Source organism: Cynoglossus semilaevis, chromosome 11 (assembly GCF_000523025.1).
Source record: "Cynoglossus semilaevis isolate Cse_v1.0 chromosome 11, Cse_v1.0, whole genome shotgun sequence".
In the NCBI taxonomy this organism is placed as follows: Eukaryota; Metazoa; Chordata; class Actinopteri; order Pleuronectiformes; family Cynoglossidae; genus Cynoglossus; species Cynoglossus semilaevis.
Genome location: NC_024317.1, coordinates 8,261,035 through 8,278,997, shown reverse-complemented (window position 1 = coordinate 8,278,997; position 17,963 = coordinate 8,261,035). Strand labels below are relative to the sequence as shown.

The 17,963-nt window shown below is 36.7% G+C and overlaps 3 protein-coding genes across 6 annotated transcripts in view; 2 read left to right on the top strand and 1 right to left on the bottom strand.

Annotated features, from left to right (window-relative positions):
• The window catches only part of manf (mesencephalic astrocyte-derived neurotrophic factor), a 13,744-nt gene extending 8,720 nt beyond the window's left edge, over positions 1-5,024 (top strand). Inside the window, exons 2-5 of the mRNA XM_008320368.2 lie at positions 1,028-1,439; positions 2,368-2,495; positions 2,638-2,779; positions 3,573-5,024. Of these exons, the coding sequence (XP_008318590.1) occupies positions 1,352-1,439; positions 2,368-2,495; positions 2,638-2,779; positions 3,573-3,757 (543 nt within the window). The 5' untranslated portion in view covers positions 1,028-1,351 and the 3' untranslated portion in view covers positions 3,758-5,024. The remainder of the gene's footprint in view (positions 1-1,027; positions 1,440-2,367; positions 2,496-2,637; positions 2,780-3,572) is intronic.
• A 469-nt stretch (positions 5,025-5,493) lies between these two features.
• Positions 5,494-8,614, bottom strand: thoc7 (THO complex 7). The gene is made up of 9 exons (XM_008320366.3): positions 8,481-8,614; positions 8,138-8,258; positions 7,890-8,011; positions 7,503-7,589; positions 7,250-7,307; positions 7,077-7,143; positions 6,771-6,840; positions 6,465-6,618; positions 5,494-6,415 (listed from the first exon to the last, which is right to left on the bottom strand). The coding sequence occupies exons 1-8, from the start codon at positions 8,497-8,499 to the stop codon at positions 6,560-6,562; spliced, it is 603 nt and encodes a 200-aa protein (XP_008318588.1). The 5' UTR covers positions 8,500-8,614; the 3' UTR covers positions 5,494-6,415; positions 6,465-6,559.
• A 794-nt stretch (positions 8,615-9,408) lies between these two features.
• Positions 9,409-17,963, top strand: part of atxn7 (ataxin 7) — a 25,554-nt gene continuing 16,999 nt past the window's right edge. For all 4 annotated transcript variants that reach the window (XR_003051076.1, XR_003051077.1, XM_008320362.3 and 1 more), the window contains exons 1-4: positions 9,409-9,788; positions 11,456-11,551; positions 14,040-14,255; positions 14,500-14,568. Coding sequence is in view for 2 of the 4 variants with exons in the window: in XM_008320362.3 (XP_008318584.1) it covers positions 14,048-14,255; positions 14,500-14,568 (277 nt within the window). In the remaining 2 variants the exon portion in view is untranslated. The remainder of the gene's footprint in view (positions 9,789-11,455; positions 11,552-14,039; positions 14,256-14,499; positions 14,569-17,963) is intronic.

Sequence of the window (17,963 nt, the reverse complement as noted above, 5' to 3'; positions counted from 1 at the left end):
TTTTTTTTTTTTTTTTTTAGGTTAGAAAATGTTTTTTATCATGAAAATAATAAAAAAATGGAAATGAAAAAAAAAAAGTTATTTACCGTGAAATACCGCGATATAGCGAAACTCTTGCGACTCATCACAAACTCATCCAGTCGCTACTTCCTCCCGAGATGGATTGTGTCAAGTCTGTCTGTTTTCCTTCCATTCTGTCTATTTCTGTGGGTGTCACCACACTTACTCGTGTCCTGTGATTACCTGTCGAGTCAGGCAGCTATGTGTCATGTAATGGTTGTCGTGAGTTCTTGATTCTAGCTTGCTGTTTTTTGCCTGGTCCTGATTCCCGTGAGTTATCCTAGCTATTTGTTTTTTTTGGACTTGGACTTTATGAATTAACTGCACCTGATCTTGGTCTCTCGAGTGCTGCATTTGGGTCGTACCTGCTTCCTGAATCTCCTGAAGGAAACAGATTGGATGTAATTTTTGGTCTTTCAGCAACATAAAAAATGTAAACGTGATTTCATGAATCTCAGCTGTCCGTGCCATTTACTGTTTTGTGATTGGGTCACACGAGTTATGTAGGTGAATTTGAACAAGAAAATTACTTTTATACCTTTATAATGTTTATATAAAAGATTAGACAGTCCAGAATTAGATTAGATAGAACAAAATCTTCAACGAACGGAACCCATGGTCTTTTCCTTATTAAAGAACAGCCTTTTGGATTTTTTAAGGCGGCATGCGACCTGAACACCTTAAAGCAGTGGTCTGATTCTGAACGATGTTTTATTTTGAAAAATTACTTGCTTGTGTTTCTGTCACTTAGTTATCAAAAATAATAATTATCTAGATGCATAAGAACTGGGATGCTGCTAGGTGATCGGCTGGACGTCTCATGCGCTCGGATGAGCGGCGTTAGTAGTGGCATGAATTTGTACTACTCTTGTGTAAAGTGTTCGTAGTCTGATTTAGTCATGAATAGGGTCATGGCCTGAGGTTTAATATATATATATATATATAATTATTTTTTTCTCTCTTTCAGCTATTCCCCTCTTTGCTTCACTTGCAAATCCACGCAGAACTCTTACAGCGAATGTGGCCCAATTGCACGGCGCCAACTGGACGTTGTTCCCGGAATGCGCCGTTTCGTCCAATCAGAGCAAACTGCGTGGAAGAAGTCGGAAGCGGCCTGACATTTGTACCAATGGATTGGCTCTCTCGTATGACGCAGAGACCGGAAACACTGTAACATCGATTCCTACTATACCGGCGTCCGCTTCATGAGCATCATTGTAAGGACTTTTCTTCCACCAACTGTTGTCTTAAAAGAAAAGTACGAATCCGACGCGACTATTTCTCCCTAAACATGTTGACTTTATGCGGGTTGTCGGTGGCTCTCGCTCTTGCTCTGGTGCCCGCTCCCGCCGCAACGCTGAAGGAAGGAGAGTGTGAAGGTAGGTCTGTCTTGTCTGTTAGCCTTAGCTCCAATGCTAAAGCTAACAAACGATAATTTGCCTAAAATTGGACAGGTGTAGAATTGTTGAACTCCAAAATCTATTAAATTTGTATTTTAACTAACAACAGTAAATATAAAAAATACGGTAAATAAACCAAATAAAACAAATACACAAAAATTGATTTAAACCCTGTATATACCATGTCCTACAGCTTCCTGGCAGAGAATAAACAATAAAAAAGTTTACATATACTTGTAAATTACTAACTTCATTCAATATTGAAATGAACATGGCAGGTATAACAATATAAAATACAAATTCACAAATTCCACTTAGTATTATTAATTAAATAAATAATAATTGAAAATACACATACGCTATACAAAACTAATAATAATAATTGAAAATACACATACGCTACACAAAACTACATAAAAGACGTAATGTTAAAATGTTTAAAAAACATTGCAGTAATATAGTACAATATTTGCACGTTTATATAGAGGATGAGCAAAGCATTGGAAAGAAATCAAAAGTCTTAATTATGTGTTTTTGTATTTATCCATTTTGACACAACTTGGTTATCTGTCTTACAGTAGTTTAGTTATCATGTTTCTAATTGCAGGCAATGTGAGTGCGGTTGAAGTAAAAATGCTGTAGTACTTGTTTTCTTTTTATTAAACATGTTGAGACTTACCTCTTGTCTTGTTTCTCTGGAGTTGTAACTGCTGTAACCCCAGATGACATTAACAACCTTGAAGAAATTAAATCACAGGACAAAACCCCAAAAGTGGATCTATAACAGAATTTCACAAACTATTGCTTTCTGTAACATTTCCAAAAGGTGCCAACAATGTAATAAAATAATGGTGCTATTATCGCAATATGTTATTCTAGAAATGTATTTTTCTTTTTATGTATCCAGTATGTGTGACCTTTCTTGGGAAGTTTTACCAGTCTCTCCAAGACAACAACGTGAAGTTCGACAGCGCAGCTATTGAAAAGGCCATTTTAAAGATGTGCAAGGATGCAAAAGGCAAAGAAAACCGCTTTGTAAGTAAATAATGGGTTAGAATTTGATCTTACATTGACACTAACTATGTTCTGAAACAGTAAATTATTCCAAATACAGAATCTTACAGATACATTGTAAACGCCACTGTAAATCAACTTGTTTCCTCCTTCATGTGTCCAGTGTTACTACATTGGGGCAACGACGGACGCAGCAACCAAAATGATTAACGAAGTTTCCAGACCACTCAGCTACCACGTGCCTGTGGAAAAGATCTGTGAAAAACTCAAGAAGAAAGATAGCCAGATTTGTGAACTGAAATATGGTTAGTATTTCCTCTCCATGATCAGCATTTGGCTCCATTTCAAGTTTAGTTATTAACCTACTGACTGTCACTTTCAACGTAGAAGAAAACTCTTTATTTATTAAACACTTTATTTTAACATGAAGTGAAAATTGAGTAAAACACAATTATGTAATGGATTAGGATCAATTACACACAACTGTTACGATTGCTGAGTTTCATTGCTCTTAAAACCTCAATATCTGCTCCACCACTAGTGTGTGATAGTCTAGTTTTATTTTGATTACAACTATCCACAAAGTGATTAGGCTCTAACCCTATGTAACCACATCAACAGCCAAAGACGAAACTCTTCTTTGCCCTGGAGAAAAACAACTCGTTTCTTAGGGAATATAGTGACACCTAGTGGACAAATTTAGATTTAAAGGTTTTACAGGCTGTCGAATGTATAGGGAAAACACAAGCTACCACGGTAAGAAATACAAAAATTAAATACATTTTGCTTAAATAAATCTTTCCACTTGATACTGAACTTCAAATTTTTTTGAAATTTAAAGGCACCCTGAGTGTCTTATCTAGGGAACATAATTGGTTTAATGGTTTAATCATCTCGACCCTTACAAAAGAAGTGTAACGTTGTGACAAACTTATTGTTTGAGACAATAAATCTTAAAAAAAAAATTACTAGCCAAATTTGGAAAACTTTTTTTATTACATGCATGTAGTAGATAGTTTTCAAAGGCTTTTGGCACATCAAAGATCAACTGTCTCCAATGGTTTGTGAAGTTTGACTGTTTTTTTTCATCCCATACAGACAAACAGCTGGACCTGAGTTCAGTGGACCTGAAAAAGCTCAAGGTGAAGGACTTGAAGAAGATTCTGGAGGAATGGGGCGAGTCCTGCAAAGGTTGCGCTGAGAAGTCTGATTTCATCCGCAAAATCACAGAGCTCATGCCCAAGTATGCACCAGCTGCTGCCAAAGCACGGACAGAACTGTAACGTGACAAAAACACAAAGTACAACACAAAGGAACCCTGGACTCAATTTGGACCAAACTGTTATCACGGACCAGGAATGACTGATGTTTGACATGTTTTTTTTTTTAAAAAAGTTTTCAGATACGAAGGTGCCAATGTTGGGGGTTTACAGACGCAGTACATAAGACATGACAGTGCCCTATATATATAAATATATATATGAAAATTAAGTTAATATTCACCTTGCTTTCAGTTATTTTGTAAAATAACAAAAACAAAATTAATAAAAATATAAGCCTATATGTATGTTACCATAAATGTGACGGATGACTCTGGAATCCCTCCATTCATGGATCTGTGTCTACCTTTTAGGAACCACTGTCATCTAATGTGATGAACAGTCAGGGTGTGGATCTGTCAGTTCTTCCTCAAATGTAAGTACTGACACAGGAACAGGGTACAGGGATCAGTCGAGTGTTGGTGAACTGCCTATTCCAACGACTGAATCAAAACCATTACCAGGTTTGTCACTTCTCTCCAGTTTAATGCCATAATACAGAGAACACCCAGAGGGTCAACAAACACTAGTGTCTTTGGAAGACCAGTGTTTTTCATCTTTATGCCAGTCAGGTTTGTCACACAGCACTCTCTTCTCCTGCTAAGTTAATGTGACACGCCTTCTGGTGACATTATGGTTCATAGAGGAGGCTCATGCTTTTGTTTTTTTCATAGAAAATAGGAATTTGAGACATTTTGAATGCATTAGTTTTAGAGTGAAGTCTTCAGGTTTATTAGGAAGTGTATCAATGGAGATGTGGGAGGTTAATCAGGTGGTGCAGGTTTGTCCAGTTACAGGCAGCTCTTCTTTTTATTGTACATTAGCATGATCTCTCTCATTGCTGCAGTTCAACACTACATCCCAGAATCCCACTGCTCCTTTAACACTACAGATCTTGTTATTGGCTTCTTTTGTTTTAGGTGAAACTTTTTTTTTGCCAGGAACCATTTAAATGAAATTATGTTGGTCATTTTTTTCTGCCTGTATTTCCTTTGGTGGGAAAGTCCTGTAAAGATCCTGTCAGTTGTGGAAATGGCGGTGCTGATTCTTGGCGTCATCTGTGCACTTTCCATGGCTTAACCTTGAAGACTGCACAAAAATGCCTGGACTTTCATGTTAGACCAACGACTTGAAGTCGTCTCCATTATTTAGAAGCAAAAACAGTGGACAAAAATCTGCTCTGCCTCAACAGATTGTTTTAAATAAAGTGCTTGAAACTTTTATTTTAAAACTTCTCCCAGTATCTTAGTTTTAAAGGGGGACTATTTTATTGTACCTGTGTTGGACACACTGGTAGTTGGTGGTACCAATGAACGTTTCTATAATTTGACCTGAATTAAGAACTCAGGATGCTTTTGTATTTGATGTGTGAACTATCACAATCAAGGCAACCACATTAGTTCATAGAAAACTAATGTGCAGTAAAATGAAGGTGAGAGGTTTTGATGAAATCCTAAAACTTAAGCAAACCAGTCATCATAGTTGACACACATTTACATCTTCTGTGTCTGACAGGTTTTATCTTTAAGTTGTGTCATTTCATACCACAGAGGTTCATACTCAGGATGGCCAACTGTCTGCCGGCTGAAGCTGACTATAATGTTTTACAAGTTTTGATTTCGTGTTTGGTTTTAAGGCCTATAATCTGTTGTGTTTCGTGTTTGGTTTTAAGGCCTATAATCTATTGTGTTCTTGTTCAGTTTTTTTTTTGCATGTTCAGAGGTGTTGGATTTTTGGTTGTCATTCAGCTGTGATCAGTGACTGTACAGTTTTTCCCCCCTTTTGCTTCTTTCACATATTTTCAGTGGAAACCACAAGGATGCACAGACATGATAGAGCAGGAGATTAAAATTACAAATCAAGTAAAGTCATGCTGATGACCAGAAGCAAAGGTTGACTTTGGACAGTCTTGTGGCCACACTTTGTGCATCTTATGTTAAAGACATTTGTGCAAAATACGGGAAGGTAAAGGATGATACACTCAAAGAGGTGAGTGTCTTTTGTTCTAACGATGACGGTTTCTGTGCTGCTGCTTGATGTGAACACAGAAAGTGAATCTATGTTGTATTTTAAAAAAATGATATTTCTGAAATTTTCAAATAAGACAAGCCGTTCAAAGGTTTGGTCCTACTTTCTTACTAAGTTTTGACTAGTTTTCAGGACCATGCTGTCCAATCTAACTAGACCCTATAATTTTCCATTCAGGTGTAAGTTTAGGGTCTAGTGCAATGTTACAATACACCTTGGTATATAATTGAGTACTAAACTATTCAAATAAGACAAAACTTCTTGTCTGAATGTTTTTATTATGGCTTCCAATCAATTCAAATCTGGAAATATATTGTAGAATTAGAAGGAAGATGGAATTGTTTATATAGAAAAATGTCAAGAGAATTATGTACAACTCAACTTTTAATAAAAAAAACCAAATTTTTTACACGTTTTTCTGTCAGAGAATGTGAATTTTAACCATTACTCTGTGAATGGTACTGGCAAGAAAGCTGTGCTGAATTTAAATGTAGTTAAAATGCAATAAGAAAATGCTTTAAAATAAATAAATGACATCAAGAGAGTAGCAAAAAGTACACTTTCTTGTGAAGAAATGAAGTGAATCCAGATGAACTTGTAAAACATTTATTTTTACAAAACACAGAAAAATCATTGCAGGAACCTTGTAAAACATTTATTTTTACAAAACAGAAAAATCATTGCAGGAAAAAACAAAACAAAAACAATTTTAAAGAAGTTCACTCTGATCCACTGTGTTCACTCGCTGTTGCCTGCTGGACTGCACTGATTGTTGTCATCATCTGATTTTTCATCATCTGAGAAAGAATATATGAAAGTACAAAATAAAGAGCTATATTGCTTTTTACTACTTAAATATGTATTACTTGTTATGCTTTATTCTACAACAGCCATTGAGACCAATTTTACAAAACAAACCCACAAATAAAAATAAATGGGTTCTACTTACTATCAAGTGTCTGCTGTAGTTCCTGTATGGTACTGAGGAGCACATGAAACTGTTTCTTCCTCAACTCCAACTGTGCAGAAAAGGAAAATATTATAACAGTTTAATAAGATTTAAGTAAACATGGGAGAAGGCTTTTAGATATTACACTGAAGCAAAATAAATTTATGATGGTTCATCATTGCGGAAGGCCAGCAGCTTTTCAGTGGGTTGGAATTCCTCTGCCAATTCCTGTCATTTTATTATATTAATTTGTGTAGTTCTTAATAAACAAAGGTCATTGAAATCCAAACATCATCTGGTTTTTACCTTGGCATCTACATTGTCCTTGGTGTTAGACAACTGCTGCAGTTCCTTATCAAGCGCCTCCAACTGTCTGCAACAAAAGGAGCAGCATATGATAAAAATGAACAAAAGGCATAAGTGTGGCACCAAGACATTTAATGAAATCCGAATCAAATAGAAGATGCGGGGCAACCTACTTTAGTGTTTCATGTCGGTCTGGGTGTAGCTGGATAACTTTGGCTAAAGCGTCATACTCTGAAAAAATAATTGTCAAATAGAACAGAATAAATATAAAGCACTCTTTTCAAAACGCATTGACCGAGCTGCGACAGCATAAAATCCTTAACACAAGGTCCAATAGTGGAAGTATTGTTTTTTATTTGGTTAGGTTTACTTAACAGAAACCCATCTTCATCAGTCACCGATACAGAAGAGGCACATGTTTTTTACCTTGACGATTTTTACGTATCCTCTTCGCCCTTTGGATTTCCTTCTTGCATTCTGTGATCTTTTCATGTGCAGAAGTAATGTTTTGTTCTGCAGTGCAACAAAAACAGGTTTTAAGTGTAGAATGTGTCAAACAGTGTTAGTAGTTATTCATGGGAGTAATCTTATTAATATTTACTAACAACATAAGATGTGTAAACGGTAAAATTAAAAGATAAAACAGTGTTAGTAGTTATTCATGGGAGATAAAAGATCTGTAAAAAGCTGTACATAAATAGTTTCTAACGTATGACATGATGCACATAATTTCTGATATAGAACTGCACCATTATTTGGTGCCTACCTCTTTGAATTCCAAATGCAGAATGGTTAATTTTCCTAATTTCCTACCTATGTTTTTGTAGATTTTTTCATAGTTCTCCATTTCGCGAAGATTCATATCATAAACCATCAACGTCTTTCCCATAGAGAACTCACACTGAGCCAGAGTGCTCAGCATCTTCTGTGTAAAGCTGAGGAAAAGAACAAGAGCGTAAAGAATTTGAAAACAATCGTATGGTCAAGCACACTGTTAACTAAGACTAAGATATCTTAAATAGCATAAGCATAGCAACCTCTCAATAAGCATTGGCTCTCACCCTTCCTCCGAAGGCCCTGGCGAGCTGCACCATTTGGTGAAGCTCTTTAACAGCACGTTAATGCGGCGGTCATCTCCGGCTCCATCCCCGTCGATAAGAAGACGCTTCCGGATCACTTCATCTAATAACGAAACAACTATGTGGTTAAACGTAACGTAACACACAAAGAAGGTGAAGTAAATGAACCGCTAACAACGGGCTATTGGTTAGCCACCTAGCGTAGCTATTCTTTTAGGTGTTCCCATACGAAAATACCTTATTTGAGCTTGCGAGGAATCTTTTAAAAGTAGTACGGCAAATGTCTACTTTAATTTTTATAAGAATTTGATTAAAAATGACTTACCATCTGTAACAGCACCCATACCAACATCGGGTTACAACGCTAACTAAACTTTACTGACGAACCGGAAGTGAGCGAAGCAGGCGGCTGTTATGATTGGTTATTGGTTTTTATTCTTGACCAATAAGGTTTATTTAATCAAATAGCCACGAAACGTCACGACGTCAATGAAATAAAAAGACCACTCTGCACAGCGTTACCGACTATTACCGTTACTGTATTTCAAATGTATTTTATTTTTTCCAGTAACGAAATACAAGTTTAAGAAGTGCATAATTGCACTTTATTAATTCTAATCAGAAGGGACATTATTAAACGTTTGTCCTGAACACATCTGTGGTTGTCTTATACCTATAATTGGAAATAAGTTTTGTTTATAGTGTACAATACAGTTTGGAAGCAATATCAAATTTGAATAAAAAATAATGTTACATTGACATAGCTCAAAAAGTTATTGTATACAGAATCAATTATCAGAATATTGCAACAACCCCCCCCCCTCCCCCCCCCCCCCCCCCCCCCCCTGTTTTTCCCACTTTGCTTTCTTGATAGTAACCTCCATGGGTTTTTGAAAAGTGAATTCCAAAACAACTGAATGTTTAATCAAGTAATCCCACACAAGCTATTTTTGAGCAGGGTCATCGCCAACTCTAATCTCTGCAAAACGAGAGATTTAAGAAAAGGATGGACTCAAGAGTTTATCTGCAAGATCACATCTGTACACAAAGATCATGCCTTTATTAGTATTCTTTGCAAAAAATAAACACCCTTCACGGTGACATTTCCACACCTAAGCCAAGGTTTTTTTCAGTATGACACTTCACACAATTCTAATATTTTTTGTCTGAAAACTAGTGCAGAAAATCTACTTTCTTATACTATTCTATACTATTTCTATTACATATTTGCTTGCTTTCAAACTTTTGGCCTTTACTGTATGTCCCTTATTTACTGAACATGGAGCAATATGTTGTTTACGTTCTCCAGTGTGTTACAAAACTGTTGTTTTGTGTGATAACGAAAATAAACATTAGAATGATGGAAAACTAATTATTTTTAATTTTGAAGACTCGTGTGTGAGCATGTGTACATGGACCCTGACACCGGGTTCTGGTGACGCCGTGACGTAGCCGTCCCAGAATGCAGTCTGGTAAACAGACATGGAAGCACCAGGTGAAGACCTCCACAGAGGCTGAGCACCGCCGAGCATCCGCTCCTTTTCCTACCACCTTCTCTCTCCTTCTGCCCTGCGCATCCGGCCTCTATCCACCGCCTGCGGTCACAGTAACCGTCGCAGCGTCCATAACCGCGGTAAGACACCAGGCAGTGTCGCTCCGTGACAACTGACAATGACTTCTGCTGCTGCTAAGCTGATGTCGGGGTTCTGCCGTCTGCTTCCTCGCTAACGCTACATTAGCCTGTTAGCTCATTTAGCTTCCGCTCACAGAGCTAACGTAGCCAAGCGTGCTAACAGCTAACATAGCCCCGCCACTTGGACATTACTAAAAGCGAAATCTCTTCCACACTGCTGCCACCAGAGAAACGCGTCTTTATTTTCGTCTCCCTTTAAACATAATGTTTTCGGTGTAAAAACATACATCTTTAAAATGTATTGCATTCCAATACGTATTTCTGTGTTTGTGGTCAGTGCAAGGGAGCAGCAGCAGAAGTGGAGGTATAGCTGCCTGACTTCTGCTGTCTGCTGCTACTGCTAATATAAGTATTTCCTGTGAAGTTGAGTTCCTATGTGTCATTTGTGGGAAAGAACTTTGTTAAATATCAATGTCAATTCTTGTGCTTTGACGTCAGTGGCCTGTGACGTCCACATAGCACCGATTACAATGCCGACTTTAGGCTAAACTTCGAGTAGTGACTTGCTTATATTGCAACATGTCACACTGTACAGTGTATACATTAACTTCAGCAACAAATGAATAGGAAACACACACGTGCAATATACATGTTCTACCTCGTCGAGCTTATCATCACCAGGATTTAACTTGGTAAGTTTGTAAAATCCTCCTACTAGTATCAAAGGAATATGAGGTGAACTCTTACATAAATTGCATTGTGGATAAACATGTTGACAATTCTATGGCCTCCATTACAATTTCAGGACTTGTTTGCCAACCCAAACCATTTCTAAAATATTTTTATTAGAAAATATAAAAATGCAGGATGAAGCCCTATGAAAAGCCCCCCTCAAAGCTCCACTGGTTTCAGAGCTAACCAGGGTTGTAAATATGTTTATGTAATTCTGTTTTCATGCATATCTAATATTGGTTGGATGTTGGTCTTGGATAATAAGTTCACAGAAGCAGACTGAGCTGTCTATATTTGTTTCTTTACTACCATCCACTCTCAGTGACCTTGAGCATCATTGTTGTCTCAGTCAGAGAAAAATACTATCTGTATCTATCTTTAGTTAGTTCACAATTTAAAGGTCTAATAGGTTTCCAAACAATTAAAACAATAAATTCCACAAATTTTAATCTTGACCTTAACCTCAATTGAGACACATTTAAAAGCTGGTACAGTATGATTATCTAAGAATAAATGGAAATTAACATACAACTTTCATTATTAGATCACTGTGTATTTATTTATGTATTGTATGGTCTATGTCTCAGTCAGACCATGGGGATACAATGAAACTGAGCCTCTGCTTTTAACCCATCACCAAGGTGAGCAGTGGGCAGCTTTAAGTGCCCGGGGAGCAGTGTGTTCACAGAATCAAGTGGTTGCTATCAAAGAGACTTTATTACAGGGTGTTTTGCATGTGTCCTGTCAAGGAAATCATTATAAAGTTGTATGGTCCACCTGCTGAGGGATGATGTCATGGGATTGTGTTACTGCATATTGATGAAGTGTGGGAAGGAACTGTGTTTTTGCCTGCAAATCAAGAAAATGCACAATGAAGAACCTGATTTTAAACAATTTTCTGTTTTGCTTGTCTCTGTGTGAATGTATGTCCCCAGGCATTCTCTTCAGTGTGTGGCAGTGAGTGATTACCCAAACTGATGAGGATCGATTGATTACGTTGTAAAAAGTTCCATTTTTCTTTTAGTGAAAAGGTAAGTGAATCTTGAATCTTGAATCTTGAAGTTTTCACAGCTACTTGCTAATACTCCGTACCATCATGTTTAATATACAACTTACCTCACTGTATAGTATAGTATATAGTAAAAATGTAACAAAGTTTCAAAGCAGCTGTAACGTAAGTTACTTCATTTGAAAACTGGAATTTTCCAGATAAGCCACCTTTATACACTTTACAGATGAGACCTGATTGTGTAGGCCAATGTTATGACACCACCAGAAGACATATGAAGTGACGATAATGAAACAGTGGTAGAATTATAATCTACTTGTGCTACATTTTGATAGTTTGAATCCATCCTTACCTCAAACCAAATCCTAATGTAAATATTCTCAGAAAAAGCCATTGGTTCAAACAATTATGTAAGGGGCGTATACCAGTGGACACACTGATCTTTCACATTTCTTTTTGAAAGACATAAACGTAAATCTTTTTTTTTTTCAAAAACAACTTATAATTAATTAAAACGTCATAGATAATAATTGAGGACACAGAATTCTACAGAATTGAAGATTGCACATTTTTTGGCAGATTCTGAAGTTTTGGTATGCACAACTTCCCTATATTGATTTTTGCCAATTCAAATTTCCTTTAATTGATGACATGTACAAAAAAATAAATGTTCTTTAGGGCAACATTTCATTCTCATCACAAGTAATTATGAAACATTTCCCACAAACTAAAGTCACAGTTTCAGTTCTTCAGTTAAACACCTTCAACATTAAATGCTGAAATGAGGATCTGAATGAAAATGAGTTCTTTTTATCCAGAGGTGATAATGCATTAAGGTTTAGTGCATGTTCACTATGCTAAGAAATTTAAAATTGACACACTCTCACTTTCAGTTGCGAGCCAAACAGAGTTAGCTTGTATTTGACCAGTGTCTGCAACAAAGTTTTCTTGAGTACAATAAAAAAAAGGTATTGACTCAAAATAACAAAACAACATTGTTCCATCCTCATTTGGACACATGCACAGATTTTGACCACTGCATTTAACCCATCCTGTAAACATAAGGATGAGCTCTATGTTGTTGACAATTTTAAAACAACCATGTGCATGTCAAGTTGTGGTGGGCCACGTAAAAACACATGGAGGGCCAGATTTGGCCCACAGGCATTGAGTTTGACATATGTGCCGTAGGTTGATATGAGTCAGGGAATGCAAAGTATGCTTGTTGTTGTTTTGTGGCACAACAGAATGACAACCAAGACCGAGAGTGCTTCTGAGTGTTCAGGTTCTTCTTCTGATTTTCAGTATTACACCTAAGCATGACTAGAACATTATTCTATCAACACTGTTATAAAGCAGTGCAGGTGTTCTTTCGGTCACTTTGTTATCTTCTGTAAATAAAGGCAAGGTCTATATTCTAGTGTAGTTCTAGTTTTGTCTTGTCTTCACTTTATGGTGGTAAATTATTCTCTACTGAACTAAGTCATTTACTAATGTCTTTATTATTTTAGAACAATGTGTATCTTTCTGATTTTGTAATTCTACTTTTAATTGCATGTCTTGACACCTTGAAACAATGTAATAAATATAGGTCATTCTCCTGCTTTCTGTCACAATATCTGCCTCAGTTTTAAACAGATTATAGTTTTGACCCATTTTCTTCCATTTGGAAAAAAATTAAAAAAGTTAAAAATCCTTTTTTTCAATACAAAGATAAATACTACTAAAAAAAAAACAAAACAGGTGGCTACATAATTTTTTCCTCATCAGTATATGATTCATGCTAGTCAGAGGATAACCACGTGCTATTTACGCTTTGAGGTGAATGCATTTACTTCTTAGTTCTAACCAGCCATTTTAAAAATCACAATTTATGGAACATCCTCACTACGGTTCTGGTCACAGGATGGACATTTTGTCTCTTGTCTTATCAAAAATCAGTCACATTGGATTTTTCAGAAAAAAATATTACTGCAGATTACATCTTGGCATCCATTAAAAATCAGGCCCTGACAATTTGGATAATCTACTAACTGTATTTTTACAAAAATCTTAAAAGGATTGGATCAGTTATTATTATTTCATCAGCTCTGCTTTATTTATTTATTTTTTGTTTATACAGGTAATTATTTCCACAATAAAGTACTGTCATCTGCAAAAACAACCAAAACGACCAATACAGAAAGGTGACATCCATACTGATGTACATACAGGGCACCAAATACTTCTTTTACAATGCTGAGTATTATTTTATAACTTTTAATCATTTATAGCAGTAAGGTGTTTTTGGAAATGATGTAGTCATTGATTCTACTTTGGTTTATATAAAATCATTAATGTTGAGACTTACATGGAGTGTGTTTACTTGTTGCTTGTAAAATGGCCACACGTACGCACGTAACAAAAGAAAAAAATATTTTTAGTTATGTCAGTTAAAGGATTTTTTTTGTCTCGTGTATATCTCAAGCGCCACCAACCTCGGCTTTTACTCTCGTGTTGTTACATTGTAGCGGAAAGAATGTCGGAAAGGGCCGAGGATGACGTCAGGGGGGAGCAGCGCCGAGCGGCCAGGCAGCAGCTGAAGCAGCAGCAGCAGATACAGCGGGGAGAAGCCTCCACAGCAATGGCGACTGTGGCGGAGCGCAGATCACTGCCGAGTCCAGAAATAATGCTGGGGCAGCCGTGGAGCAACTGGGTCGACGCCGCTAAACTCCACTGCAACGACGGTAAGTCCCGGTCCTTCTATTTTCTCCCTCTCTACCCCCGGCGAGGAAAAGGCAAGCCAGGAAAAGCGCGACAGTTGCCAGTCCCGACCTGTTTTCTTTTGGCCGATTGCATGCAGTTTTTTGAGGAATACGAACAAGCGATACTGGGAGTAACTGAACGTGCAAGCGAGCAAGTGCAACTATTAATGTCTGCCTGCCTGTGTGTGTGCGTGTATGTATGTGTGCTGGTTCGCCTAATTTTCAGGTGCTGAATCGGAAGAAAGTTTCAAAGACTTGGGGAAAAATCGAGAAGCCATGCGACTGTGCAGAGAAGGTGAGGATTTTCTCTTTCACGCCAGAGGTGTTTTTGCGTTTCTTGTGTTTTCAGTCACACATGTCAGAGTCAGAATCTCAATAAGAATTTACTTTAAATTGCTATTAAATTTGCACACACTTAAACTATGCTGTATCGTGACAATGTTAATGTATAAAACACTATGTATATAAAAGTAGATATACATTTGAAGATAATGATTAAAAAAATTAAATTAAATTAAAATCTTCTTTAAAAAACAAAGACTTGTTGTAATTTTGTTCCTGCCCTTCTAAAGATGCATTTCAAAAAACAAGAACTTTGTAACATCCCAAAAAATCAAAAGAAAAAGGCAAAAATAAATTCACTGTAGTAGGAAAAGCTAAATAGTAACACAAAGAATTGGTATTCATAAATTACCAGACATCACCAACATTGGTCTGCGGATGGTTGATGTAGAAAACTACAACGTTTTCATCCCATATGCATAGTTCCAGAGCTGGAGAGAAGATGTTTATTGAAACCTCTGTAGGGGCATTTGTCCAATACGTTGACATTTTATCCAAATTGACTTACAGCATTTAAACGTCACACATGTGTTTTACGAGAACTTAGTCATACTTTGATCGACTCAGATGCTTAGGTTAAGCCGGCTATCTCTTTATTAAAATGTAGTAAACAAGTAGTTTCTAAATATATTACAATTGTACATTATTTGTTTCACAGGAGTAAGCATTTCTGTGCTTAGCCTTTTTGTCTTTGGTAAATTTACATTTATTGTTAGATTTATTTTAAATTTAAAAAAGGGTTTCATTTTGAATTGAAAGCCTTAATCACATATTGTTTGTTTAAAATAGAAACTGCTATAAAATACGTTTTACCTAACACTGATTAATTGTGATTTCAATATTGATAAAAAATAAAATAATAATAATAATAAAGCAAGTAAAAGAAACCACTTAATTGTGCTTACATTCCACTACACCTTAAGTTTCACTCCAGCTTTGTTCCCTCAGGTCCACAGACAAAAAAAGGAAGTCACAATAAAACAATAGTATTATTGTATTAATCTATATTTTAGAAATAAACTGCCTCAAAGTTTAAAGTGTCTTAAGTGTTTTTGTACAGTGTTTTATTTTTTTGTCTGAATTGTAACCATTTTACAACTACACCACATTTAAATGCATATAATGACAATTGTCTAGATGTGATGGCTGACTCCAGGCCCATGTTTTTTGTGTGTGCACTGAAGGGTAAAAACACAACTATTTTGTCATATCACTGATCTGAAACACCTGCTGCCTTTGACAGAATTTCCTGATCATAGGATGTAGTTCTGCATGCGGGTGTCTATTGGGTAGTATTAGGAGGGGATGACTTTGTCCCTCCACCATGACTCACCAACAGAGTCCTCCTGTGGAGCAACTGTCATTCTAACTCGGATGATTAACACACACATAAGCACATTCTTGGAAAAAAAGAGGGAATGACTTATGAATTTAAGATGAATGGATGGATGAGTAATAAATAATGACATGGATTTTAATCTGCTGGCATCTAACAGTTGCATCGTTACAGTTGTAGACCTGGAAAATATAGTGTCATTTTGTCACAGTTCAGATTCAGCCAGCGTTTGTGTACTCTGCTCAGAGGCATCCAGAGATGCTGCTATTCTATCTGGATCATTTGTCACTGCCATGGATGAGGACACTAAAATTAACAGAACCCTGGTTCTCTGGCGCTCATGCTCTCTCTTTCTTACCCTCGAGTGCTGGTCCAATGCTTACTCCCTCTTGAACAATGCTGCAATCTTTCAGCTGTTTTCTCCTCAGTTAACCTGTTTCTTGGCTGTGGTTCGCGTTTTCTTTCTCTGTCTGTAATGTTAACTTCCCTACTCTTTATTTTTTTTAACTTCCTTTTTGAGGAGAACAAAATGGAGATGAAAAGCTTGCTCAGCTCAGTAGCATTGGACAGCGCTGGCCATTTTAGTCAAATTCAGTGCATGCAGACTGGCAAAGTGATCCAGCCAGACTGCTTTTATAGTTGAGCAATTTTTTTTTTTTTTTGGGGATGGCTATGGCAAGAGCTTAATGGTAGCAGTGTAAAAATGAGCTGGTTGAACTGACAATTGATCCAATAAGGAAATGTCTTTATGCTTTGTGGGTGTTTCTGGTCTTTGTCTCCTTTGTAAGATTTGAAGGAAGTAGAGTTACAATAGAGAGAACAAGTAAAGATGGCCACTGTGATGAACCTCTGATTTCTAATTAAACAGAACAGGGCTGCAAAAACACACTATTCTGAGGTTTTGAGGTTTTTCACTTTTGATATTTAGGGGCTTTAATATTAAAGTCCTCAAATAACTGTTGTTTGAACAAATGATACCAGTCATACCATGCTTCAGAACATACATAATCATTGTCTCTGCTTAGCAAATAATACTGTCTATATGCACACCAGCAGTGTGCTTGACTTCTCAAGTTAAGTTAAAATAAAGTGACATTAAAGTGAAGTGAATATTTTGAGTGATCTGATCTGTGGCAGCTCCAAAAAAAAAGGGCCTTCTTACATCTTGCTGTTGAAGGAGGCACTTATGTCTGCAGCTTTGGACAATTGACTCACATTTAATTGCCCCTGGCTCATTCGTTGACACAAGGGGGTCTACAGATGACCCAAAGAAGAGGCTTACTGGCTTTCATGCTCCTCAAGATACAGAACCACCTTTAAGGACCCTTGACTGCCTTAGTCTAAATTTGAGAGGGGGCTCCACTTCTCTCATTTTGATCCCTCTCATCAGCTCATTGTAGCTCTCCAGGCAATGTCTTCATTAGCCTTCTTAATTAGCTAGTTTGTGCTTCTGCATTCAAGAGTGAATTTTGATCACAATCTTTTATGGACCAGCATTTGCCATTGAGTTGTTTGGTTACAGTTCTAGGACGATGGTCTGATATTCCTGAACTTTCATAGTGCTAAGCCCTAAACTTTTCAGCACCCAAATGGTTTTAAACATGACTGATACTGTTAAAAATATTAATACTTATTTAAAGTATTAGTATAGTAAATATATTGATTCATTTTCTTATTCTTCATTATAACAAAGTGAACTTTATTCCATTGCCTTTTTATTTCACATTTTATTTGTATAAGACAAAAATGCACCATTATAAACATTGACAAGCTCTTCTCAAATGTTTGCAACAAACAACAATATTAAACAAAATGTTGAAACACAATTTGTCTAATGTGCTAAAAATCTGAATTCCTTTGGAAATTACTCACACATACATACACAAGTAGTTGCTTTACAGTACAGAGTAGACCAAGGCATTTTAATGCTTCAAGTGAAATGAGGATTTTGCCCCTATTTTGCCATTTCTCCCGCCTTCTCTACTGCTTGACCAACCACCTTTGACACAACA

Excerpts from the sequence above, each read along its gene's own strand:
- thoc7 (XM_008320366.3), bottom strand. Across the intron at positions 8,012-8,137 it reads CCAGGGCCTTCGGAGGAAGG|CTTTACACAGAAGATGCTGA; the intron begins GTGAGAGCCAAT and ends TCTTTTCCTCAG. Across the intron at positions 7,590-7,889 it reads AAAAATCTACAAAAACATAG|AACAAAACATTACTTCTGCA; the intron begins GTAGGAAATTAG and ends GTTGCACTGCAG.